Source organism: Mesitornis unicolor, unplaced genomic scaffold (assembly GCF_000695765.1).
Source record: "Mesitornis unicolor isolate BGI_N332 unplaced genomic scaffold, ASM69576v1 scaffold15481, whole genome shotgun sequence".
Lineage (NCBI taxonomy): Eukaryota > Metazoa > Chordata > Aves > Mesitornithiformes > Mesitornithidae > Mesitornis > Mesitornis unicolor.
In genome coordinates this window covers 4734-32722 of record NW_010164584.1, presented here as the reverse complement: position 1 = coordinate 32722, position 27989 = coordinate 4734, and the positions used below count along the sequence as shown (strand labels likewise).

The window sequence follows — 27989 nt, the reverse complement described above, 5'->3', positions numbered from 1 at the left end:
GATGCACTCATTTCCAACCCCCCATTTCTGTTCATCCCTCAGAAACCCATGCAATGAACCAGAAGACCACAAGCCTGGACTAAATGGTGTCTGCCTGTGCACAAAGTTCCCTGAAGCCCTAAAAACTTCCAGCTTGGAGAAAACCCCATTGACAGAGATTTCATTACAACTCACACCTCATCCTGCTCGCAACTCCCGTCCTTCCCTCCTCCACATAACAAAGCTTTAAAAAAGCCTCAAGCCTCAAAGCAAAAAGGCATATTATAGAGAAGCTTTGAAAAATGATGATGTTCTCTCCTGAGGAACAAGCCCTGGTGCCCGCACAGCACTTCCCAACACTCAACACTGAAGGTCTGGGCCCTCCAGCGAGGCTGGGTACTTGCATTCATGATATGCATCTGTTAATACAGACAGCACTGTAGAGTACAAATATCTACCAATAATTTAGGCTTACAACACAGGTATTGTTATTTTTCAGTGCAGTATTCCATGCTATTTCCATAGCAACTGCATCCCACCGTATCATTTCCTCAGTGCAAACATCCCCATGCCCTCGCAGGAAAACTTGGTTATTCGGTACTCAAGAGAAAACTCTCTTCACCAGTGAGATAAAAGGCTGAAGTTTAGTGGAAGTCAGCTTCCACACAAATATTAGTTCAAATGTATTTCCATTTGCACACCCAGGCAGGTCAATATGCAGGGGTTAAAGTGTGGTTCCTCCACTGCTGAGTGAGTGTGGTCCCTGTCAACTCCAGGGACAATATTTGCTCCTTTCAGAAATACTCAGACGATGAGCAGGACTGAAGATAAACATCTACTGGGTTCCTGCATCATCAGTCAAAGTCTAATGTGGATGTCTTGTCAGGATAAATCGTGAAGCACTGAAATGTAAACCTGCAAAGCGTAACTGGTGCGACTGGAGCAGCATTTTGGTATAGCAAAGCCCAAGTTAAACCCACAGATCTGCAGGAACAGCAATTTCTGGACCATCAGGTGGGCGATGTCAGTTCTCCACATGTGGTAACTCCAGATTGACACAGGGGAATGGCACAACCCACCTGTGCATCTCAAACTGCAGGGCCACGAGGACTTACCTGTTGTTATTCTTCAGCTTGATGTGGTCGCTGGTCTCCAGGATCTGCCCGTTCCTCAGCCAAGTGATCTGTGGGGGGGGTTCCCCTTGGGCAATGCACGTGAAGATGGCAGTGGTCCCCACGGGCCTGGAAATGGACTGGGGATGCTGCACAAACTCTGCAGGAGCTGCAAGGAGGAAGGAGAAGGATGAGAAAAGTCATGATGACCCCACCTTATACTTGGTATAAAGAGAAACCTTGTTGCTTGGGTTTCAATCAGCCTTGTCTGCTGGGGAACATGAGATACCACAGGATGTGAGGAGTTGGAAGGGACCTGGAAAGCTCCCCCAGTGCAACCCCTGCCACAGCAGGATCACCAGAGCAGTCACACAGGAACACGGCCAGGGCTTTGGGTGTCTCCACACAAGGAGACTCCACAACCTCTCTGGGCAGCCTGGGCCATGCTCCAGAACCCTCACACTCACAAACTTTGGCCTCAGCTTCAGCTTGAACCTCTGTGCTCCAGCTTGGGACCATTGCCCCTTGTCCTGGCATTGGACATCCCAGAGCAGAGCCTGGCTCCTTCCTCCTGACACTGCCCTTTCCAAATGGATCCCCAGGAATGAGGGCACCCCTCAGTCTCCTCTGCTCCAAGCTCAAGAGCCCCAGCTCCCTCAGCCGCTCCTCAGCAGGAGATGCTCCACTCCCTCCAGCATCTTTGTGGCCCTGCTGGGCTCTTTCAAGCAGTTCCCTGTCCTTCTTGACCTGAGGGCCCAGAATTGGACACAAGATTGCAGATGTGGTGTGAGCAGGGAAGAGCAGAGCCATCACCCTGGCTGAAACGAGCCCTCTGCTATGGAGGCTTCCAAATACCAGCAAATATTGAGAGTATGAAGAGCAGTGAGGAAGGAAAGCAGCAACTACGTGTGGCAATTACAGCGTTTGTGGTTGGGAAATTCTGTTGCATTGCCAATGGCAGAGCTAGAGCAACAACTCACGGCTTCACCCAAAGGACACATACAGCGTTAGCAAACTGCTTGAGAATGGAAAGAAATGCATGGACGGGTTGTTCCTTCCCCAGTAAATACCAGCTTTGCTGCAGAATCCTCTGGCAACAACAGACTGAGGAGCCCTTTCTACCCCAAATCTGCAGCCTGGGACCTTTGGGGTCCCTTCAAAGCCTGGCAGAAGACTCCACCCTGCCTGTAACAGCCGCTCACCTCGTAACCAAACGTTTTTACCTTTAACACCACCACTTTTAAATGCAAAAGTGACTTCTCCCCTCCTAGCAGCTCAAAATAGATTTAAAATCATTTATCAGAATAAACCAGCGGATAGGCCAACAGAAAGCAGGGCCTGAAAGACGCTGCCGAGTGGGTGAGCTTATTCAAGCAGTTACGCTCCAAAGGACGCAGTGATAAATCTACTCCACGCTGCCGCTGAAACCGAAAATCAGGTGGAACCGGCAGCAGCCGCAATGAAGACAAACGGACGCGAGGCACGGGCCCGTAATGAATTTACCGACCGGCGCCATGTAACGGATGGCTGGCGTTAAATTTTCCCGACAAAAGCAAGGTGATCCGGGGAGACACGGCCAGGGCCACTCGCAAGCGTGGGGCTGGTGGGCTCTGTCACCAGCGGAGATGCAGGGATGGGAGAAGGGAGCAAATTGGTTCAGTAAAAAACACTGAGAGGTGGCCAGGCTGCAGGCAGGAGCAGCAATTCAGGAGCAGAGCCTTACGGTTCATGGCCTAAAAATCCCCCTCGGGCTTTGCTGCTGCAGCATGGGGTGATGAAGCTCTTCCCCAGCTGGGGAAAAGCATCGCTGCTGCTGCAACGAGGCCAAACCACAGCAAAAGGTGCTTGTAATAAGAGTAAAATCACGCACGTTGTAAGTCCTGCAAGCAGAAAGATGCAGAAATTCATTGAGGAGAGTCTCAAAGGAGACCCCCTCTTTCATTTTTTAATAATCAAAGGGAAGCAGAGCATGGCAGGGCTGACTTGTTAGTAGCAAGGGGTGTCCATCAGCAGGGTTTATTGCCAGGCCACTCCTGCCGGTGCTCGGGTCTCCTAATGAACCTGGTCTCAGCGACCCAAAGGATCCGCATTTCCAGAACCTCCTGGTAAACTTCCCCACGTGCCAATCGATCCCTTTTATTTCCCTCCTACTTTTTCCCCCCTTCTAGACTTCTACATTAAAATAAACCTCAGGATGGGTTCAATGAAAGCTTGGATAAACAGGTGGGAAAAAACCCCTCATCCCTGCAGTGAATGGTCCCTTTGTGGTGTACATTAGCGCCTTGGTTTTTCAAGACCTCCAAAATCCTCCTCGATCCATGCCGGAGCAATTATTTCGCAAGCGGCTCCGCACCTCCCTGTGCTCTCACTGGGGCTCACGAGCTGCACCCGCAGCACTCGCAGGTGCAACCCCACGGTGCCAAGGAAGGGCACAGCCACCTCCCAGCCTCATTAAAGACCCCAACGCTTGGCTCTTTGCCTCCACTCCCCTCCCGCTCTGCCGCCGTTTGTTCCCGCAGAAATAAAGTTTAAATATGGAAAGGAGCATCCGGCAAAACCCTCCTGGAGTCGCCGCCTCTCCTTATCCTCCCTTATTAGCCCGTGTCGAGAGGCAGTAATTGGAGCGGCGTCGCGCGTGGCTCGGGGGGGTGGCCGCTGGCTGGGCGCCAGTGATGCTATTCAGGACCTCGGGTCCCTCCAATGTCCCCTCCTCTTCACTAAACACAACCAGATCCAACCCTCAGAGCCCTGGTTAACTTGCTAAACCCTCCAGAGAGCAGGCAGAGCTGTCCCTGCTTGGTGGCATCCCTCGCTGCAAGGCAGACATCTCTCGCTGTGAGCTGGAGCAGCGAAAGGGCCCAGGCTGCAGCAGAAACCCATGGGGTTCAAAGGCTTCTTGTCCCCTTTACCAGCATCTGACACCGCCAGAGAAAGGACACAGTCCTGGTGCCACCAGGGTCTTAACACAGGGCCAGATGTTGCCGCAAAGCGATGGCCCTGTGCTACCCAATGCACCCGACATGATGTTCACACCAGTGTCCTGAGGTGCTGCCGGTGCGTGATCTGGGGGCACGTGGACAGAAGAACATCTGCTCTCCTCTCCTTGGGTCTTCTCCCTGCCCTTTCCAATGATTTCATCAGGAAACGAGGGTTCCCTGGCTCTGGGTGAGCTGGAAAGAAGCAGAAGCCAAGCTCTGCCTTCAGCCAAGCCCTCCGCTCCATCGTCATTCATAATTAATGGAGCATCTCGTCAGGGCTCATCTTGCCCTGCACGGAGGCACAGTGGCCTGAACGCCTCTCTCTTTTCCACCCTACCTGCCAAAAGGCCATCCCAGACAGTGAGAGGATGCGTCTGTCAGCCCTCCTTGAAGATCTTAATGAAGATCTTAATGAAGATCACTGTTAAGAGCAGAGGATTCAAGCCTGGCAAGGAGGAGTGGGCAAGTGGCTTGTGAAGTCTGAAGAAACCAGAGTGCTGATTATTCAGGACTTAATGGGAGGGAGGGGATCATGCAGTTTTAATGAATATTTAAAGGCATGACATTGGTATCAAAAAGCAGTGACGCTTAATACCATGCCCAGAATCGCTAACAAAGTGCTTCAACAGCTGTAACTGTGCTCAACAAACTGTGAGAGCATGAAGACGCACTGTAACAGTGGGCTGCAACGGGACACCCGATGGGCTCCATCTCCTTGGGTACATCTCATCTCAGCCATCAGTGTGGACCCCAAGATAACAGGGAGTTTTGCTTATAGCTGCATCCCACAGCTCACCAAAAAAGGGGTCTCCTAAGGATCGGGGAGCACTGACAGGACACACCCTTGGCCCTTGCACCTCAGGATGAAGCCGTCATTAATTCCCAAGTAGCCAGGGTGAAGGAGGGATGATGGGTTGTGGAGAAGGAAGAATAACATAGAAACAATAAAACCTCATAAATTAGGTTGCTGGAACTGACAATAAGGGTCTAAGGGAGAAGACAGGTCAATGGGGAAGCCAGTCAAGCACAGCTTCAGATGACAGCAGATTTAAGACAAAGAGCTGCTGCCCACTTGGCTTCACTCTGTTGAGCACAGAGGAGGCCCCGATGCTCACATAAGTAACTTAACAGTTAAGCTGCAGAGCTGGTGGGATTGCCAGGCCCAGAGATGGAGCCTGTGACCGCATCCCCTGGGAACAGGCAGAGCCCACTCAAGGAGGCCATCGTGGAGGCTGTCCATCAGCATCATTCACTTGCAGCATCAACTTAGGGCTGAACTTGAGGATGAACCAAGCAGCACAGAGCCCAGCCTAAAACACAGCAACCAGAACGGGTCTGCTGCCGAATTCAGCCCTGCAGCCAAGGCTCCCGATGCCAAAAAACGATGGAAGGAGCCTCAGGAAGCGCAGCGGTGGCCGGATCCGCTGGACCAAGGAGCGCTGGCCGGTTCTGCGGGCGGAAAGCGAGGCGAACAAGGCAGTCATTGTCAGCAGAGCCTTCAGAAACGTGTCCTTAAGATGGGCACTCATAAATGAGATGGGAATCTCATTTTTCTGCATAGCTTTCAGGAGGAAATGAAGCGTGGCATGGAGAACACTGGTGACCATCTGGCCATTCACAGCCCATCAGTTTGTTATGACACCAAACACATAATAAAGCACAAAAGATTGCGCAGGAGGTAGAGAGAAAGCGCTTTGATATATATTTTTTTCCCCTTTTCCTCACCACCGAAGCCTGCTCTTCCCTCACACCACACACACACAACGCCCTCCGCTTCAGCCCGCGATGCTTTCGGCCCTTCCACAACTCCCCCCCTGGGAGATTTCCATTGGCGGCCCCGGCACAAAGCAATATTCAAATGGCTGTGCCGGGATCTGAAGGGGAAAAAATGGAAACTTTCTTGTGTGAGAACCTCACAAAAGAGATCAAAGCGGCTCTAAATGGCCAGGGGAGGGCAGGGAGGGAGGGAGGGAGGGAGCGGGGGATCGACGCCTTCTCCTCTGAAGGGAGGAAGAATTCCCATGAAGATAATACGAGGGCGTTAAGATGATCTAAAGGAGCCAAAGGACAGAGCAAGGGCAGAGCCAGGGACACCTCTGTGATGGGGATGAGGACCAACGCTGGCAGCAGGAGGGAGGACGTGGTCTCGGTCCCAGCTTCCCGCTAACTTACGACAGGAAGCATCGCCCCTTTCTCCCCTGGTTTCCCACCTATAAAACTCTGCCTCCTTCAAAAGACGCGCGGGGGCAAGTTAATTTGTGCCTGCAGGCACTTCAAGGGCCCCTGCATAAAGGCGGGCAGTACCTGGCCTGGCGTGCTTTGAGGACGCTGTATTGTCCCAGCCCAGCGCTAACTTCCTCTCCAACCAGGCTTTTGATAGCCCCGCTCTTTGTTTTTCTTCTCTTTACGGATGTAATTTGCATCGCTGACATCTTGACAAAGATAAAACCCGGCAGCCTCCCATGTCAGTCATTATCGCTGTTTTCTTCCCAGCCAAACCTGAACAGCCATCATTTGTACCTCTCAGCTGGAAAACCCGAGCTAAATGAGATGCAGAGGAAGGGCAAAGCTGCTTCCAGCAGGAGGGTGAGCAAACCTGGGATGAGCCCAGCTGCCTGGCCAGGGTTTGCTTCCCTGGGGAATGACAGCCCTCCCAAAAAACCAGTGTTTTATGGATGGGGTTGGGGTCCCAGACACTGCAGCTTGTGTCTGCGGGATGCACTGGCCACGCTTCTCCTGGGCTCTGCTAATGCCCAACGCAGGAGCATCCCCCTTCCACAGCTCCAATTACCCTGTGATGACCATTCTGGGGAATAAATTCTTGGTTCCCTGGGTGAAAATCCACAGGATTTCTAGTCCAGATGAACTGAGCAGCTGGTCAGGAGCTGATGTTCAAACCTCCAAAGAGACTGAAAATAGCCAATCTGCAATGAGAAATTGTTCTACGTTTCCCCCCTCTCATCTAACTGCCAACAGGAGCAGTCAATGATACTCAGTAACTGTATTTTTACCACTTCAGAGATTTTCCAAGTAATTTCTTTCGGCTCTGCCTGCCTCGTGTGTGGGTTCAGAAGACCTCTGCTACACACACCACGTGCAGGGCTGTCCTGCAGCAGCTCTAAAGGGTTTGTACCAGTACAGTGAGGTTATTCTTAAGAAAGAAACAGCGAGTTTTCACCTCCTCTCATGTCTGATCAGCACCTGGGATGTGGGAGCCATGAGCAGCCTTGGATAAGCACCCAGAAAAGCATTGCTTTTCCCAAGGCAAAGGGAAATGTCAGCACCCAGGATCGCAGCAGTGACATCCAGGACCTGTCAGGTGAGCATCAGGGCTGGAGCAGGGCGCTCTCCCCATCACCAGTGTGAAAGGTTCAATTAGCTCGCTCCGGCAGGAGGTGTGTAATTTTAGATTCAGGATATCATCAGTCAATAGTTAATGAGCGAACTGATGAGAGCGCGAGATGCTTTAAGTGGACGAGCTTGAAGAGGAGGTGAGTGCCTGTAATCAGGGGCGGATTACTGCCATTCAGAGCACGCTGCCAGCTGGGTTTGCCTTCAGAAATACTTGCCTGGCTCCCCTCACCATGGAGACTGGTCACAGGCAGTGTGTGGCAGGGACTGGTCTGGTTTCTTGAGCGTCAATCTCTGCTCTGGGCTGAATCACCCTTCAGGAGTGGCATTTTGGGACAGCTGCTGCGGGGATGGGGAGCAACCTGCATCTCATGGGCACTTCCCCCAAAGGCTGCTTTACTCATGGCATGGTGAGGGGCTCAGATACAGCGTTAACTGCTACGTAAAACAGTCTCACTGACTTTTTGGAAATGGTTTTAGACTTACTGGTGCCATTTCACTCACAGAACAATACTCAGTGATACCTATTCCTGGCTATCACTGCGGGAGCCAGATTTATAATGTAGAGAGGTCCAATATGAGAGTAGCACCCATAATCTCATATCACTAAGGACTATGCAGCAGTAAGAAATTAATTTGGCTGATTAATTCAGCAATATAACAACTAACAACCGTTGTCTGGCAAGTCAAATAAATGCCTGTGAGGGGTGGGAAACCATTACAACCCACGCAGCTGAGGCCTCAGCTGAATGATACCTGGCTGCTGCTCATCTGTGTGGGACACAGAGACATCCACCCAACTGGAAAACCATGTGTAGAAAAGAAGTCCTCTGATACCATCAGAAAAGCAAAGTCAGCATCTGTCCAACCCAACCCATCGCAGAGCCCATGCAGAGGGCATTGCTGCTCCCCAAGCCCCAGCTCTGCTCACCTTGCACCACCAGCCTGCCCTGCGCCGTCCTGCGCACCCGCGTGCCGGGTTTGTTCGCGGCGCACACGTAGATGCCGGAATGCTGCACGGTGAGGTCCGAGATCATGAGATTTCCTGTCCCCAGCACCTGGATGCCCTCCACGCCAATGGGGCGGCCGTCTGAAAGAAGGGGAAAAGAACAAGAGTCACACGCTGGACTTTTGTGTGAAGTTCTCCAGGGCACAGCCCTCGGTGAAGTCCAATTAATGTACTTATGGAGTGGTGCCACGCTCTGTTACTGGGATTTGCCAAGCAAAGCCAGTGGGTTTTAGCTGATGCTCTTAGCAGAACCACCTTCTGGAGAAAACCAGGATCCTCCATCACATGTATGCCCAAAACCATACATAGTGCTGCTTGGAAAACCAAGGTACCATCACAGGGAAATCTGAAAGCTTTCAGCCACGTGTGTTCAGATTAAGATGAAGCACACAGAACATTTTTCAATATCATTATTAAACTACATTAAATCATATCCACTTCTGCGAGCCATTGCCTGGGTTCTTACATTAGACAGACCAAGCATCCAACCATCTCAACAGAGATGCTCCCAGCAGAGATGCTCTGGGAAGGAGAAGAGCAGTCAAGACCAGTACTGCCCTTATGCACGCTCCCAGGCACCACCAACTGACGACTTGAGGACATCCTGAGCTAACCCTTGATGGATTTTTGTAGCCTCCAATCCCAAGTGCTGGGCCTGAGGCAGGCTGCAATAGCCCTGTATCAGGGAATTTCTCTTTTTTCCAACAAATCTTGTTTTCACTGGAAAATTCCCAGGCAGCCCTAATTACAATGTGTTTCAGTAGCATCAGGCTATTGCTATTTATTGTTTCATTGGTTTGTGTTTTAAGACACTGCCTGACAAAGGCAGCTCTAAATCAGTCCTAGCACACATCAGGGTGTCCGAGAACAGGAGAAGGTAAAGGGATCACACTTCCATCAGATGGGAAATGGGAATCCAGGTCCTCTCTCAAAAGAGTTTAAAGAACAGACAGAAAAGTTCTCTTGCAATTGTGTGTTTTAATATAATATGATGCTTTGCATGATAAAGAATATTATGAGAATTTGGGCCATTCATAACCAACCTGTGCTGGAACAGACTGGGAAAACATGAAGGCAAAGCAGCACTTGGGGAGAGGTACAAATCAACCATCAACCCAAAAATGCAACTTTGCAACCTGGAAGTGCTTGGACCCCGATGAAAAGGCACGCGATGGGTCCCATCTCAGATTAACGGCAGCATCCTGCTAGGAAACACCAGCAAAACATGGTGCTGCAAAGCACTTCACAACCATATCTCCTGCCACGTTCTTTATAGACTGCTTTTCAGGAAATTTTTAAACTTAGAGGTTTCCTTGCTTCATTAGGCAGGCAATGCCAGACCCCTTTGTTATTTGCGTTGCAAAGAAAAATGCTCAGGTCTTTCGGAGAGAGCAGAACAATGTCATTAAATGATTAAATGATCACATAGCTGGCCAAGCCATCGCAGCAGTAAATGGCTCAGTCATAAAAAGGACGGTAAAACATGACCTGTCCCACATTTAATGAGCAATAAGAAGGAACCATTCCTTTCAAACGTCATTTGAACTGAGGTGTAAAGAGGTCTGAAATAAATTCAAATTGAACTTTTAAATGAGACCTTTTGGAAGTCCGTATTTACAACAGGCGTAAAATCAAATCTCTCTCTCGAGGGAGGGACGGGACCGGTGAAAAATGCAAAGTGGCCATACCTGGATGCTTCAACACATCATTGCCTTCAGAAATACCACAGAAATGTGACTTGAATGTCAGTAGTTTTACTGTATTATTTATAACGTGCTACATAATTTAAGCATGGAAAGACCCAGCCTGCAGCAGGTACTCCACACAGTCCAAATATCAGCATCGATACGTCCCCAGTTGCCTCTCTAGCTCCAGCTATTAATTAGAGGTGTGGAGGTCTGAAAACATCTCCTGTCAACCAAGCATCCTTCATTTCCCTGAAGAACACAGCTCTTCAAGCTCCAAAACCTCAGGGGATCTGCAGAGATCACTGAGTCAGATCATCCCATGTGCCTCTTGCTCAATTCCTTCTCTCCAAAAAACCACTGAAAAGACACTCTAGATACTTCTAGAGAAATATCTCCACTTTTTCCTTCTCCATCCCCTTTACTCTGCTGTGCCTCACTCAACTTAAGCCATCCTGTGATGGGTTAGAAGCTCCTCAGTTAATATCCAACTTAGTAACACTGAAAACACACATAAATAACAGAGAGTGTTTACACAAGAAATCCCTTGCACCCAGAAAGCTCAGCACCTTGCAGAAGTGAGACTGATATCTCCCACCTGCTTTGGAAAGGTTGCTGTCTATTTTAACCCTCTTTCACTTGCACAGAGACACAAAGAGTGGCTTGGATCAAGGGAAAGTCTTCCTTCCTGGTTGCCATCATCAAGTCACATCTCCACGGAGGAGATGCAAAGACTGCCACAGCTAACACCGCTGCTCAGTTCCCAAAGTTCTCATTTAACACGACCTTCTACTTCTTCTTATGAAGCCAGAAGTGGAAAATCTGAGGGCTGAAAACAAGCCGGTCTGGGTGAAAATGTCTGACAGATCCTGTCTGTCAATCCCTGGTTGATGAGGGCTGAAGGACGAGGTCCAGCTGGCTGTGCGGAGCAGCCAGGAGATGCTCCCAAAAAATGCCCTGACTGTGGACCAGTAGAGACTTCCAGGTCCCCCATTTCATCCCCATCATGGATGAAAGATGCCTGTGCTTTGGGAGCCACATTATTTACTTCTCCAAGGTGTACGCGATGCTTTCTGGGGTCCATTCTCCGCCTGCTACCCCAGTGATTGGCACACCGGCACCAATTACGGAGCCCCGCTAAAACGTGCCAGGCGAGATGAATATGCAACAACACGAACGCCTTTCTTTTATAAGTAGCAAGTAGAAAGAAAGTAACAACTTTCTAATGTTGATCATTTAGGTCTTTTGTGAATTCTTTGTATTGTGCCATAGTAGCCTTCCACTTTGTAGACGCATGGGTCTCCTGCTCCGGCGGACACCGGGCACCGTGGATTAGCATATTTAGAGTACATTGCAACAGTTGACTATTCAGTATGTGAAGTGGTGAAATTTACTCTATTATTTCTAAACACTTACAGGAACGGTGCTCCTGTCAACCAGTCAGCCATCTATTGCAAGCTTCTGTGTCCAATAAGTTACCAATTAATTGGCTCCTACAATTGTTGTATAGTTTACTTCTTGAATGGCTCCCTCTTTAGTAATTTCCTTCCCATTGTGCGACCCTTTCTGACAACTTCTGTATAACGCTATCAGATAATCACTGTCTTTTCTTTCTCGCCTCACTTTTCTCTATCTCTCTAAATAGTTTATTATTCTGCCTTGGTACCTTTTATGGAGGCCAGCTCAGTGGCCTGTCAGTTAAAGGGTAAGGATACATTAAAATTGTCATTCATTCAAAAGGCTTTGCAGTAAGTGCCCAGGATATTCATTTGTGCGTGCATACAGGTCCAAGCCTGAAGTGCGGAGCTCTGAAAGGAAAAGCCCTATCTTCCCCGAACAAACCCTTAATGATTTTACGTTTCTCTCAGAGCCCGCTCTCTAATGAATGTTGACATTTCATGCACGGCGAGACGCAGGAATTCTGTTTGTGGTCAGGGGCTACAACATATTCCCAAGGAAATTAAATTCAAAATTGATTGCGCGACACTCAAAAACCGGCCCAGAATTTGAACGATTTCCTTCAAGCAAAATATAGCTGCTTAAAACCTGGCTGGTTTTAAGCAAAGCCAAAGCAAAACGTGCAAACGCACGCCCTGTGCACAGCCCTGGCACAGCGGCATCACCACGACCCTTCCTCATTTCAACCAAGCAAGAAAGATGCTCATGTATAATCGACTTTTTTGTTGTTTAAATTAAGCCAGGCCTATTGCTAAATCAGCTGCATCTCTCTAAGGCTTTGTGGCCATGGATTTTTTTTTTATTTCTGGATGAAAAGGGTTTTTTTTTCCCCCAAGTTGAGTAAGTTACCTCTAAGGCTTTGTGGCCATGGATTTTTTTTTATTTCTGGATGAAAAGGGGTTTTTTTTCCCCCAAGTTGAGTAAGTTATTTAAGCTGAACCAGCTCTGTAGGAGGAACCTCTGGAAGAAGACCCTCATGTGGGAGGAAACCACATCTACAATACTAAACCAGATCTTGTGATGCTTTGGCCAGGAAACATTCCTGATGAAGAGGAGGGAAAATAATGGGATCTCTTTCTTTTCCCTAATTCTGCTGTAAAGCAGTGTGGAGAGGGTTTTTATTTTTGGTGGGAGGCAAAGCTGAGCTCAGACCATCCAGCCAAACATCCCACAAAACTGTTACATCTTCATTACTGCACTGCTCTGTAGAGACAAGTGTTTTGAAGAAGGTAATAAGCACTTATAATTAAGGCAATTATAAAGTAGTTTATTATAGCTGAGCACCAACATAGAGCCGCGTTGTGTCCAAGAGAACCAAAACAGCGATACAGCCTATCTGGGGAATGGTTAAAACAGCATCAACCTGATGGATATGGCTCTGGAGGGAAAAAAAAGCCCAGATAATGGCAGACACAAGCTGGTTTTACAAGAAACCAGAGGATTCAAGCAGGAGGGCAAACACGGAGAAAATGGAAAAAATATCAGGGTGCCCAGCAGCAAGCATTTGGTTTTTCAGAGCTTCAGACACGCTACTTTAACCACTCTCTTCCCCTCAAATTTGTTTAAAGCTCCCTGAACAGGCAGCAAGTTTCTTTCAAGCGTGTTTTCCGTGAAAGATGTGTTTGTGTCTGATTTGGCTTCTCTGGGCCAACAGTGGTGATGTTTCTGATGCAGCTGCAGAAGACGCTGTCACTGGAGAAAAGATAAAATTATCACCTTTCAGGAAACGTCTCCAGGTTTAACCAACCCACTTCTCCAACAGGGAGAAACAGGATCTTGGCAGAGAGAAAAATACGAAGAGTAGACATGAGGATAAAAAGCATTGCAAGCCTACAATTAACTGCTGTGGGAAGAGAAAGGGTGAATCCCTTGTTGCATAAAATAAGTCAGAGGCACCTACCTATTTCCCATGCAATGGCAATGGAGAGGAGGAGGAAATCGTGGGCATCCCCAGGGCTTACCTAGGCGGCTCCAGGAGACGATGGGCCGGGGGTTGCCGGTCGCGATGCACTCCAGCACCGCGGTCTGGTGCACGGTCAGGGTCAGGTTCTCCGGGCCGACCAGAATCGTGGGGTCCTTGTACACGGTGGAGTGGGAGCCTGGAAGGACAGCATTGATGTTAAAAGGCATCCAAATCCCTTTTGTTTAATGGGAACACCGAGGGCTTCGTGCATCCTCCAAGGACAAATGATGCGGCTGGTGTAACCCTCAATAAATTTGAGATGTGTGTGAAACAAGAGCAGCACAAGGTTGGTATGACAGTCACATCATCCGAATGTGATTTAAATGGGCACTGATATTCTTGGGGACAGCCCTGCAGCCCACGGACCCAGCCACAAGCAGCTCTGTTCACACCCAGACATAGGCAGCACAAAGCAGGAACCGCACCATGAATTGCAGATGTGCAGGAAAAAACATGGCATATAGGGAGCACACAAGCTGCAGGACAGCTCATGCAGGCAGCAATGCAAATAAACCTTTTATCGATCAGCATCTCCAGCCATAAATTAATCCACACGGTCCACAATGCCTAAAACTGCCTCTCTGCGAGCATCCTCTCTTGCTGCTGGTGCCATCTGCTCCAAAAGCCCTGTCCTGGGACACAGAGAATGATGGAGGTGCCCGTCCCTGACTCCTGCTGAGCATCTTCTTGAGAGGAAACCCAAGGAAACTCCTCTGATGGCCACAGCCCATGGGGTGGCCATTGCCCTGTCTTTTACAGCACCCCCGTCCCAGCCCACTCTGGTGTAGAGAGAGGACACATCCCATTGAGATGACCGGGATACGATCACTGCTCACGAGGCGATCACTAATAATTTATTTGCACTACAGTAAGCACCAAGTGGCAGCAACCAAGACCAAAACTCAACGTACAAGATGATGAACAGACCCATAATAAAATAAAGCCCTGGCACAAGGGAATCTGGAAACCAGAGAGGCACAGGGCAAGCAAAGGGAGACCATGGAACATAAACACCATTCTGTATCAGGTATACCACATCTTCTGAGTCCCCCAAAAGTGCCTTATCCCTGGGCAAAAGCTCCCACCAGCCTTCATTCGTGGGAGCAGGAGAGGAGGAAGAGAAGGAGATATTCTCCATCAGCAAACAGGAACACTGACAATCTCTGCATCAGTCTTCTCCCCATTTCCAACCAGAGCTGGGTTATGCTCCGGGAACGCTGGGGTCAAGCGGTGTTGAAGGAATTTCAACAATCTGACAGCTGCTGCTGGCAAAAATGCTCTGTACACCTGGGGAGAGAAAGATTTGGGCTGGCCGCCTGCCCCCGAGCAGGAGAGGGGCACTGGGAGGGCTGGGAGCTGCAGGGACCATCCCACGTCGACTCCTGGACATGGACTTTCCCATATCCAAAAAGCTCGTTAAAGAGAAGCGATCCACTAAAATCTATAGGGTTTTTTTCCAAGAATAAAATGTCTTTACTTTCTATGGTCTTTAGCGTTGCCCTTTGAAAGCAGCTCAGGGGCTGGAGGCAGGGTTTTAGCAGGGGGATTGCGCCGTGGTCCAAGGGCACGCACGGATCAGAGCGGCTCCTTCCTTAATCGTCCCTACAGGGGCTAAACGGGGGGCGGCAAAACCCCTCGGAGGTTGTGTCTAAATGGGCAAAATCCAAGAAAAATCACCGTGTCAGTGTGACTTAAGAGCTGGCTTTCTCACTAAACGCATTTCACTGCAAGCCATAAAATGCAGATTTTTTGATGAGAACCAGAATGCACAATAAATTCATATGACCGGCTGGTTAACCCCAAGAGATCTGAAAAACAATACCTTCCCCCTCAGTACCTCCGAGTGCCTTTAAAACCCGTGTAGATTTATTGTTCTAAATCACAATGCTAAATGTTCACGCTTAGAATAATACGATATTATCAGCGTATTACGGAGCGATTTCAGTATTTCAAAACAGAGAGAAATGAAATGAATTGCCCAAGGTCACCCTAGAAAACAGGAGCTGAACCCAAAGCAGAATTTATAAAACACTCTATTTTGGCAATAAAAATTTTTAAAAATCACACATTTTGATTTATATTGCGAGTCCTAAATACGCATTCAGGTTTTTGGGTGTGTGCTCAGCTCCCTGAGTTTGCTCAAACCCTGCTCACCTTCTCCTGCAAAGGCCACGTAATGGTTCCTTATGGCTTTTCTGCCTCCTCCATGCCGAGCCCATCGCCCACGGCAGCACCAAAAGGGATGGTGACCCAGCAGGGACACGGTGCCACCACCATGCAAAGGGGTTGACCATGCTCAACCATCGTGGAGGAGGTTTCCCTCTCCAACCAGAAAAGCTCTTGGATGCAGGATGAGGAAGGACAGAGTGACAAAAGGAGGGACTCGAGTGCTGGAGCACAACGGGGTTCAGAGCAACGTGGGGGGGATTTGTTTTGGAAGGGGAGAAAGGCTCTAATGATGCATGTGGTCCCCAGGGGCTCTGCCAGCAGCCATGGCAGTGGGGATGGGAAGGTCCTCAGCATCACCAGGAGTGACAGGCACTCTGGCAGGGACGGGAGCATCACCAGCACGGGCTGTTAGATCTTGATCAAAAGGACAGCAGCGGAGGGAGCCGCAGCGCGCGCTGAGAAGGTGTCAGCGCGGAGAGGCAGGCGGCCCCGCGGGAGCATCTCCGCTAAGCAGGCACTTGAAAATAATCAATCAGTAGGGCTGGAAGACATATCCGTGTCACTCGCTGCTGGGAAGAGGAAGGGAAGGGCTGCGAGGAGGCTCCTTCATCCCTGCAGGCAGCCACCCTCCTCCTCCTCCTCCTTTTCCTCCTCCTCTCCATCCGGGCTGTGCCAGCAGCTCCCAGAGCCCATCTCCATCCTCTCCCTCCTCAGCCAGGGCTTGGTTTGGGAACAGTGCTGTCCTGGTCTAACAGATATTTGTGTGCTCTTAGCAAAGCCCACAGAGCAAAAAGCTTTTTCACTGAGGTTTCAAGGGTTTTCCACGGGCTGAGAGCATGCAAATGTCCCATTACAGCAGCTCTGTCGTCACACAGTCACCGAAGCATGGTCCAAGCCCTTCACCAAGCACTTATACACAGTGCTTGTATTCATCACTCGCCTGCTTTAAGGCAGAGAAAAACCACAAATGTTTCACAGGCAGGAAACCTGGAAAATATCCATCTGAAATGAGGGATGGTCAGATGAGAACAACTAGCACTTTCTGCCCTCAGAGAAATAATAACTCAGGCCGGCAAACTGACACAAAGGTCTTCACCACGTTGGTAATTTACTGCTCTCTTTTCCCTCCACGTGGCTACTGTTCATATAGATCAAGAAAACAGATACGTAACGGGCATCAAAAGCTTCCAGGCCTTTCAGAACCAGTTAACCTGCTTCTTTTCCCATCAGAGCTGATACACATGGCATCACTCAGTCCACAGCTTCACCCTATTTCACACACGCTGCTGTTTTACAGTCAGCAAAGGCTCTGCTGACACTTGGTGCAGGCGTTCAGTCTCCTGCTCCTGCACCAGGCCAGGCGGCTGTTTTGGAGGGTGAAGGTTGGTTGGGATATACCAGCATATGATGGAGAACCTCCAGCCCCGGGTACCAGCAATACAGGGGGACCACAGTGGGTACCCAGCATCTCAGGGGGGTTCTGACCTGCACAGGGCCCTGTGTCTCCGAGGGCACCCTTTGCCAGCAGGACACGGCCACAACTTGTAGGTGACTTCTTCTGTGGTGCTTTGATCCTTTCTGAAACTAACTCTGAAGCCCCAGAGAAGCAAGTGGTCATGTTTTAATACAAGGAGGTTGAGCATTTCAAAGGCATCTCCAAGAAGAGGGCACAAGGGTGTTGGTTCACTCCTGGCTGCTTGATGGGGCTGGGTGGGATGATTTGACTTAACCCTTCCCACTTCCTTCATAGCAGGAGCAGCTACTGACACATCAAGAGAAACTGCTGAAGCTAAAAGTGTTTAAAATAAAAATAAAGAAAGCCTAACCAGAAGGTAACAACCTAACACCAAGTTTAGAAACTGGCTGATGAGTTATTGCCTGATGGGACTCCAAGAGATCAGCTTGGGTCCCACACAGACAGACAACAGAGGGTGGGGAACGGGCAGGTCAGCGGAGGGCAGCACAGCCATGGAGATGTGGGAGCAGCGTATTCGCACCCTAATCCTTCCTTCTCTGCCCAAGGCCACCACTTCCACGTGTCATTTCGTGTGCTTTCACAAACAGGCCATGCAAAGCGCAGATGCAGGTTGCTTTGGTTTTCCTTTCATCACATCCTACCTCCGGCAGCATGAAACCAACCAGCAAGAATGTGATTTTTGGCCCTTTTTTTTGGCCGTAAGGCACCGTCATTTCTTCCGCTGGAGCTTTCAGAGGTGAAAACCTGGTTCAGACACTGACTTCAAATGCGGATGAAGAACCAAGACAAAATTCAGCTTGGGGTGCTCAGGGCTTCTCCTCCTCGTCTTCCAAGGAAAGGTTAGCCCGCTTCGGTCGCAATGCAATGCTAACAGCCTACAGAACATAATTCCTCCATTAGATAAATAATTGATCACCCTGTGTGGTGCAATTACTTTCAGAGTGGGCAGGTCTCATAAGGAAATGATGAAGCTTCCACATTTCCAAAAGAATTTATTTAATGTAAAGCTGCTGTAACTCATTTTCTCACCGTCCTTCCCTCTCCCCAGAAACTGGAGCTAATTTACAGGCAAAGAGACAGATTTATCTGCTATCACATGGACCGATCTGGCAGGAACTACCAAATACCCAGAACAAGGAAAGTGCTATGGCTGGACAGACAGATGCTTCTCAATGATGTTAGCATGAAGCTTTCTTTAAATGTCCTGGTCCAGAACAGCAGTGGGAAGAAGAAGGAGGAAAACCAGTTAGGAGAGGGTTTACTGGTACTGACCTGACACGGTGAGCCTGGCCTCCCGGCTGAACTTCACGTTGGCAATATTGGTAGCCACGCAGTGAAAAATCCCACTGTCTTCTGCCCTCAGTCCCGTAATCTGCAGGACTCCCTTGGGAAGCAGCGTGTACCTGCAGGAAGAGAAAAGCATAAATAAAACGTTGCAAAGCAGGACAGGACATGAAGAGAGGCTGCACACTCCGTTCACCCTCATAACCGCATCAATTCTTCATTTTTTTGGATATTTGAGTCTTCTTTTAAATATAACAAGCGTCAGGGGAAGCGTGTGCTCCCCACTCCCAGCTCCACGGCCAGGACTCAAACCCACATGAAACCTCAAAGACGAGAAAAGGCATGTTTAAAACAGACACTGAGTGGGCACACACAAATATCAAGAACTATTTTCCATATTTAGAACACAGGTATATTTAAATCACGCATGCATACACACATACATGTATACATACATTACAGGTTGCCTGGCAACCGTGTGTTTAAATTGGCTGGTAGTCAGTCATTACCCAGTGATGAGTTAATAATCCATTTCCGTCTGGAAGATGAAGAATATCTTTTTTTCCATATCAGCATATGGTTAAGTGCCTATAACCTGCGCCGGGTTCCTAACGCGGGGCTCGGTGTCAGCAGCAGCGTGACAGCAATCAGTTTTACACGGCCCGAAGTTGATTGTAATCTCTCTGGGACTTTAAAATGCCCATTGTTTTGGATGAATTATACCACAAGAAGCCTTCATTTTTGTTAACAACCTGCCCACAGCATTAGAAGATTCAATTCCAAAGCTATTATTCTGCCTTCAAAGCCTCCAAGTGCAAGGCTCGGCATACAAATTTATATACACTTTATAGGCAGAAACGCGCCGAGCGAGATTAATGCAGAAATCCAATTCAGTTGGAGAAGCAACCCTCATCACCCAGGCCCGTTGGTGTCAGAGATTAATCTACTGAGCTGACAATAACAACCTTCCCCAGTAACTTTACTGCTACAAAGAGCCAAATCTATTCAAAATCAGGACACTGAACACAGGGAAACTGCTCCTAGCCCATGTTCTCCAGGGCTTGGGCAAGCTCCCTGCTCTGGGGAAGAAGCTGTGGGGATGAGCACTGCTTGGGGGTCTTTGGGTTGGAGAAAAGTCTTGGCTCCTCGGTCTTGGAGCTCCTCAGTCTTGGAGCTCCTCGGCCCTGGGGCTCCTCGGCCTTTGCTCCTCAGTCCTGAGGCTCCTTGACCTTTGCTCCTCAGCCCTGGGGCTCCTCAGTCTTGGAGCTCCTTGGCCTTTGCTCCTCAGTCCTAGAGCTCCTTGGTCTTCGCTCCTCAGCCTTGGGACTCCTCAGCCCTGGGGCTCCTCAGTCTTGGAGCTCCTCAGCCCTAGGGTTCCCCGGCCTTTGCTCCTCAGCCCTGGGACTCCTCAGCCCTGGGACTCTTCAGCCTTGCAAAAAAGAAGTCCTGGTTCCACTCCAATCCCTACCACATCTCTGGTCATCTCCACACCCATGACCCTGGGCTCAAGTGGCATAATAATAATGCATGAAGGACTTCAGGGTGCTGCAACATCTCATCAGGACGCATACAAGGTGTCAGGCCCAGTTCTGCACCTCTTTCTTCTGCTGATAGCACCTCGCATCACCTGCCCTGCTCTGCCACATCCCCAAGTAACACTTGTGTGAATAAGCAGCCCTCAGAGGAGGCTGAGTTTAACAAACCAACCCTGTGCTGGGCTAAAAAAAACCTCAGATGAAAAACGCAAGGAAAACAAAACCTGACAGTTGCAGTTTTCTACGGCAGGGTTGGGCCTCTTGGGTCCTTCCACTGTAAGTTTACCGCAAAGCTGAAAAGGTCAGGCATTGTTCCAGCCCTCGTGTTTTCTCCTGCCTCCAAAGCACCCAACCCCGTTCTGCTGCAGAACTGACATTTTTAAGAATAGGGGCTTTCAGGAAAAATATTTACAGCTTCCTGGTTTCGCCGATTCCCAACGCACGGACGTCAACTCGCGATCGAGGTGTGCTGCGACTGATTGTCTCCTGCCATCGGTTGTGCGGCTCCCGAGCTGCAGCTGGGACCGCCGGGGGTTGGCGGCACCGAGCACGCGTTTCCTGCCACCTGTCCCACCGCCGCTCCGAGGATCAAACCGTGATGAGGGACATTTCCGACGCGAAGGGAGCAGCCTGTCAAACACAGGAAGCGAGGACGTGCCGCCCCAGGTCTAGGCTGGGGAAACGAGGGGCAGCTGGGTTTTATTTTAGAGAAAATTTCTCCTTCCCAATCCTCATTGCACGGGAACTGGTAGCCCAGGGCACTGCGAGATGCTCTCTGCAGAGCTTCCCTGCTGCCACATCATGAGGAGGTCCACCTGGGAAGGAAAGTCTAGCGGCCACGGTATAATTCAGCGCTTGCAAGAGTTCAGGACCCACATGGAAGACCCTAAGTCATGGATCTGGCTGGGAGAGTTGCCCAAAATGGAGCCATGGAGGGATGATGGATGCCAAAGCTACCCCGGTATCTGCTAGGATCGCTGGGTGGGCTCTTCATGCTGAAATCACAGAGTAACAGAATCACAGAATCACAGGAGTAGGAAGGGACCTCGAAAGATCATCCAGTCCAACCCCCCTGCCAGAGCAGGATCACCCAGACCAGGTCACACAGGAACGCGTCCAGGTTGGCCTTGAATGTGTCCAGAGAAGGAGACTCCACAACCTCTCTGGGCAGCCTGGGCCATGCTCTGTAACCCTCACAGTAAAAAAGTTTTCCCTCATGTTCGCATGGAACCTCCTGTGCTCCAGCTTGCACCCATTGCCCCTTGTCCTGCCATTGGACATCAGAGAGAAGAGCCTGGCTCCTTCCTCCTGACACTCGCCCTTTCCAAATTTATAAACATTAATGAGGTCACCCCTCAGCGTAAAGTAAATGTAAATGTAAATGAAATGTAAACCTGGAGCAGGGCTCATCGGGATGCAAGCCCTTGTCCCCTCCAAAATCAGCTAACGGGGTTTATCTAGGACTCTTGAGGGATACAGTATTTCTGCACAGTGTTTGGCCAGAAGGAGCGCAGACAACCCACAACATTGACTGAAAGAGCCTTCCATGGCAGAAACACTGGCCAAGACCCTCAACCCAGATCAGCTGTGTCCTAGCACAACTGTGAGACCAGTAACACGCCTGGCCACCTTTTTCCACCTGGAGAAAGCCCAGCAGCACACCGATTGGCCATGTCCTACCTTTCGTTGTCCGTGTTGACCGGCATGCGGTTCTTTTGCCAGAGGATGACCGGTTCAGGCAAGCCATGGATCTGGCACTGGAACCTGGCTACGCCACCTTCCTCCACCACTGCGTTCTGAGGGTGGATGTGGAAGTCGGACATCGCTGGAAGACACAAAGAGAGACAAAAATGTTCACATGTGAAAAGAGATCCACTGCCAAGAGCTTCACAGGACCTAGAAACACCCTGATGTCCCAAATGGGACTGCAATGCAAGCACCCCCGAGTGCAGCCTGACCCCCTGCATGGAGAAACAAGACTGGTGGCAAGTGCTATACGTCTTCCTCTGCACGCTGAACCCACTGACTCAACCAGGACAGGATATTGTTCTCCATCACCCACATGCTCCACAGCAAGGTCTACAGGGGCAGCGAGATGCTCAGACCCTGCACTGGCATTTATTGGAGGTCATTCCCAACAACTTTAGCAGGCTTTGGACCCAAGCTCACAGCAGAAAAGAGATACCCATCCTTTTTGTCACTGTCTTATCTGCTGTAAATATCCTTCTGATGTGCACAGCTTGACTTCTAAGCTCATTTTCTTTAATTACCTTGACCAAAAGAGCTCCCAGATACTCAGGTACAACTCACAGCCCTTGATTTCCACCTACTCCAGCTCACTGCACACCCTGAAGGCACGGTCACATCCCGGCGCTGTGGAGCAACAGGCTTCAGCCGACAGAAAGAGCAGCTGCCAAGAGCCCACAGCTCAGGGTTTTTGTGGTCGGGACCACCCGACAGCGAATGGCAAACCTCAGCATGCCCAGGATGAATAAAACCCAGCCTGCATCAGCACAGCCACAGCTGTAACCATCGTGCAGACCCTGGCACGCTGGTAGAGCTGCATAAATAACACAGTAATTATTACTATTAATTAATTGGAAGGTGCTGCCTGTTGACTCCGCAATAAACATATTCGAGGCTAATAAACATCCCGGTGGTTATTTAGCTCATGATTCATTTACAGCAGGAAAATCTCTCACATTATCATACAAAATAAACTCTGAGAGACCCCAGCTCTGCCACCCCAGCCCGAGCACACCCCTCGTCCCCCTTTTACGTGCGTCAAGCGTAATGAATGTACCTCTGCTAAGGAACAAGCTGCCTGTGTGTCAGGGCAGCTTAATCACTCATCTGCAAACTCCAGTTGGGCTCAAGCAGATGGGAGATGGCCATTAGCAATCATACATTAAATATGTGTTGCATTAACCCGCCCTGCTCCCCGACCACCGCTGGCTGCAGATTTGTTAAGCCGACGGAGGAATAAGCAGCAAAGCTCTGCACGGCCGCAGCGTTGGGAAGGTTTTGGGAGGGTGGGATGGGCAACCAGCCTCACATCGGGATGCAGCAATGGGAGCAAGACCAGGAGGTGGCTGTGCAATGCTCCAGACAGATGGGAACTCATCAGCACGAGGCAAAAAACCATGGAAAATAACATTTCCCTTTCCCAAGATGAAAGCTAATGCAAATATCCTCTCTGGTATGGGATGGAGCCTAATGGTAGAATGGTAATTTACCCAATTCCTACATGTTTAGCCTTGAAATGAGGCTGCTCATGGCCTAGAGCACATGTGGGAAGGAGCCCAAAGGCTGCTGGGGGGGACGGGTCTCCCCAGTTGTGCTCCCCAGGATCCCAAAGGCTGCCATTGGGAGGTTCAGGCCACGGTGAGCATCTCGCAACCAAAGCTTGCGAACTGTCACCAGGAAACGAACCCAAGAATTAACGAGAATGACACAGAGCTCATTAATAAAGGAAAAAAAAAAAGGCAAGAAACAAAGAAAAGCAGAGATTCAGATGCCTGCAGGAAAATTCCTTTCAAAGGTACAGATGCTCGGTGCGTGCAGGTTTTTTGGGTGGCTGACAGGGTTGATGAGAAGAGGGAGGTGTGAATGAGAACGACTCCAGCACAGACTTGGCTCCGCTGGCGACACAATTCATCGCCCTTCCTTTATTTCAATCATATCACCTCTTATAGGTAAAACTGCGGCAGTAACCTCTACTCTTAAAGACACTAGTATTCATATTTATCATGAATAAAACATGGCAAGTCATAAATAATTCAGTTATGAGGATGTTAAGTAAAATATTACTCTTCAATGACCCTATAATGTGGCTTTGAAGCACAGTTTTATGTTAAATGCCTAGGAAACACTGTGACCCTTGCCAAGACCAGCTGGTTTGCAGAAGCCGCATTAAAAATTCATGCGCCGAGCTACAAAACGCTATTTTTAACGCAGGTTTACGAGTTTATTTACAGTTGCAGAGACAAAAGCTGTTGCAGCATCGCCCGTAAAACAGCGGCGAAACTCAGAAGGCGAGCGATTACCTGGGATGCTGTTTCCATCCTGCAAATAAATCAGTGGGCGTAAAGGAGCGGAGAGGGATAGGAGCGCAACCGCTTTACGTGGCATCGCTCGGAGGGGCTAAATCTCTGCCGACCCACGTGAGATTTTTATCTATGTCCCAACCGAGCGTGACAAACCCATCCAGTGAAGATCTTGCTCCCATTTGTCACCCGTCTTGTGTCAGGACCCCCCGTTACCGGCCGGGCGCTATTGTTTCGGCCGTCGCGGAGCAATCGCTGCGCCCTCAGCGCGGGTGCGGGTTGGCCAGCAGCCAGGGAGCGGCTGCATCTCATTTCTATGCTAATGGCCATCATCACTTCCAGAAAAATAAATACGAGCAATCGCAACCTTCACCCGCGAGCGCCGAAGAGGGGAGGCGTCCTCTAATCCATGTGCCAACGGGGGGACCGGTGTTGTCACCTCGTCCCCATCGAACCTCCCGCTGCCATCTCCGTGCGTAGCACGGTGCCATCTACACACACCGTGAGCGCAGGGGAGTCATCGAGCCAGAAAATCAACCTCAATCATACACACACTCATCGATGCTCCAAGTCACGGTGTCTCAGAGCTTCTGCTGCCACCACACCTGGGTTTTGGCCATGGTACATGGGCGCAGAGCAGACGGGGAATGGGCCCAGCAGCCCCAAATCCTTCTCCCAAAGATGCTGGCCATCTTTATCTACAGCCACACTAACGCATGAGGCAGAGGAGTGACTCTTCATCCCTCCTTCCCCATGTTGTGCCATGGAGAACCTCAAATCTGATGAGGTCTCTGAGGAGAACCCCATATTTGGGATCTCCCACCACCTCATCCACACCAGGACGTGGTTCCCAAAGGCATTTCCTGCGGACACGGTGCAGGTGAGCAGCAGCTCTTACCCTCACCCACAGGCATTCATCCCTGAATCGAAGCGCAAACGCTCGCTCCATCCTAACAGGAAAGGCCACCGGAATAAAAATGAAAATAGGTATCGAGTGAAATTTTCTGCACTCCATGAGAAACTAAATTGAAACCATTAGCGGCCAATCCTTTTTTGCTCAGCGCAGCATTAGCGCTAAGCCGGAGATTGACCTAGATTTGATCTAGAAAAAGAAAACATTACCTTGCTATGTCAAAAGCAAATCCCAGGCCTGTTAGAATCATTAAAACGCAAACATTATCATCAACCGCAGGCACGAGGGGAGGAAGAAGACTTGAACGGTTCAGCGCCAAACCTGGTGTTAGGAGAGTATTTGGGCAGCCCAGCCAGTCCTGCAGTCACATTTTTGCTTTTAAACTATGGGAAAACAGATACCCAGGGTGGCTCTGACACGAGACGATGCTGAGCATCCTCCCCACCACTGACACCAGGCAGCAGCCCACAGGCAAGGGCATCTTCTCCACATTTTTGCCAACAATGTATGAAATTCAGGCCTCTTCCAATGGATGCACGTCTAAAATGCCTCCAAGTTAACCCAGTACAAGGATCATGAGTTTAATGGGATGTGCCTGAGCTCCCAGACGCTGCTGCCAAGGAGGGCGAGCTTCGTTAGCTCCATTACAGCTGATGGAGGTGGAGTCTCGGTGAGGGAACAACCCATGGGCAGAGCTGACCCCTTCCAAGAGTGGCTCCATCCCAGTGCTGGCAACAGCAGCTGGTTTCCATGCTGAATTTCCTACCTTACTAATGAAATTGCATTTCCCTTCGGGTCTGCAGAAGTCAGGGTCGTTTTTAAAACACAAAGACCATGATACCAATCAAACCAGACCTAAACCACTCTCCAACCAGGCTGACAGCACCAGCAGAACCAACCCTTGGTATCGGTGAGATTCATTAAGCCCCCATCCTCCTTGGCACCCCAACTCCTTCCCAAGCGCTTTCCCTGCCCCAAAGCAAGCAGAGGGGTGAGATCCTCTCCCATCTCATTCTAGTTTAGGAGATCTTCACCACTAAATTAGGAACCTGCCAGGGAATATTGCCAAGGAGGACGTCAGGTGAAGGCTTAGCAGACATAAATCTCACGTTTGCTCCCCTTCTCACTCTGGAAATGAAAGATTTCCCTGCAAGAAAGAGCCAGCACAAGAGACAGGGGACACCACAAATCCCATCCTCTCCTCTTTCTCTCGTGCTTTCAAACAGGGACGCTTTCCCAGATCTTTAAGAAAAAGACACTGCATCTTCTTCCTCTACATTATTTTTCTTTAAAAAACCCCTTAGTTTTTATAAAAATATAATAAAAAAGCCCACGTCACGACGGCCCGGTGGTTACTCCAGCTGCCAAGCAGCCCCCGCGAGCCGGCCCTGCGTGTCTAATGATGCTTTTGTGCGAGGCTGTCGCTGCGCTGCCGTGAGCCCAATTTGGAATGCAAGTTGCTTTGTGCATAGTGAAGCGTGAACAACAGCGCCGCCCATTTATCTATTTAATTCTTCAGGAGTAGCAGGAGCGGGGGCCTTCGCTCCCGTCTCAAAGGGAAGAAAAATCGCCTTTCTCTCGGCTTCGGGAAAAGGAGGGAAATATTAAAGAGCGGCCGCGCCTCTTCCCAGCACAGCGGAAAAAAAAAAATCCCCTCTGCCCCTGCCCACAAATCACAGGGGGGGGAAAATCCCAAATCTCCATTGTCCACGCTGGGCCTCAGATCTCAAAAGGCTCAAAAGGCTCAGGAGGATTTGAAGCCAGGAAAACATTTTGGAGGAACTGAGCTGGTTTCAGAGGAACCAAAACACATGGTTTGCAGAGGGAAAGATGGTCAGTTCTGCACGCTCTTTAATGGCAATATTTGCAAAGAAACCCTTATTCCTCTTTTGCTTTGGTGGTGTTTTCCCATCTGCAACTGATAGGACCACGCAGAACACGGATGGAGAACGGTCCAGGCTCCCCACCCTCACTGCATTTTGCATCCTCGTGTCTCCGCTATTGCTGCACTCAAATCTGAGTGAAATAGTTTAAACAGGTTGAGAAGACGCCCCATCAGAGGGACTTCTCTGCATGAGGAACAAAGTCTCCACCTGGCCTGGGGTTTTTTTTTTCCCCTCCCTGCCCTAAGCCCCTGGGATGGGGATGAAAGGGAGATGACCGAGCTAATGCCTCGCAGGGGGACACAGCAGCTGCCCACATGTAACAGATATTTCACAAGAAAAAAACCAATCTACCGCTTCATGACTCAAGTCCACCAGGAAGCAAACTGCTGCCTGACCAGGGCCTGTGGCTTCTCCATTTTTTTGGTGTAACACATGAAATGACAGCGAGGCAAATCCAGCTCAGGCCACCTCCCCAGTGGACTCTACCGACCCCTGATTTACTGTTCTGATGCTGCAAAAAGCAAGTGGAAAAAAGCACAGAGCCCTACAGGGGCTGTTTCGGCATAGGAACGATAAATATCCTGCAAAAGTAATGGGCACATCTCCACTGCACGCAGATGGGAGGGGAGGGAACAGCTCAGGGGTCCCTGTTTGCTCTGCCCACCTAAGGACCAGGGCTGGGAGGAGGAGGGTGGGTTGTCCCTGCCCATGGGTTGTCCCTGCCCATGGGTTGTGTCCCTCCTGCAGGGACTTGATGGTGGCACCTGGCAAACCTCCCAACACCCGTGATGGAGCTGCTCTCCTCTTCCTGGGGCTCCCTTGAACGTGCTCCCCATCACCAGCACATTCCAAACTCCCATACAACCACACGCACCTCCAAGCCAGGCTCCCGGCCCCAAAGAACATTTCGTAGATTTATGGGACTGATTACAGCTCGCTTATTGGAAAAATCACTACAGAGCCATCAGCTGTTGGTGCAGGGGTGCTCTCCCGTGAGTAGAAAAGATTCTTGTTAAACGCAGTCCCTGCTCCATGCATGGAAACAAACACCCCAAGAGTGCTTTGTACTGAAGTATATCACAATTCCTATAAAGGTCATGAAGTGTTCTCTCTCTGGAGCGACTGCACCCACATCGTACCCATG

At 49.9% G+C, this 27989-nt stretch overlaps 1 protein-coding gene across 1 annotated transcript in view; it reads right to left on the bottom strand.

Annotated features, from left to right (window-relative positions):
* The window catches only part of LOC104548365 (immunoglobulin superfamily DCC subclass member 3-like), a gene marked incomplete at its 5' end in the record, with an annotated part of 31353 nt that extends 9528 nt beyond the window's left edge, over nucleotides 1–21825 (bottom strand). The window contains 5 exons of the mRNA XM_010194368.1: nucleotides 1095–1260; nucleotides 8352–8510; nucleotides 13534–13671; nucleotides 18454–18584; nucleotides 21681–21825. Of these exons, the coding sequence (XP_010192670.1) occupies nucleotides 1095–1260; nucleotides 8352–8510; nucleotides 13534–13671; nucleotides 18454–18584; nucleotides 21681–21825 (739 nt within the window). The remainder of the gene's footprint in view (nucleotides 1–1094; nucleotides 1261–8351; nucleotides 8511–13533; nucleotides 13672–18453; nucleotides 18585–21680) is intronic.
* Nucleotides 21826–27989: the final 6164 nt, after the last annotated feature.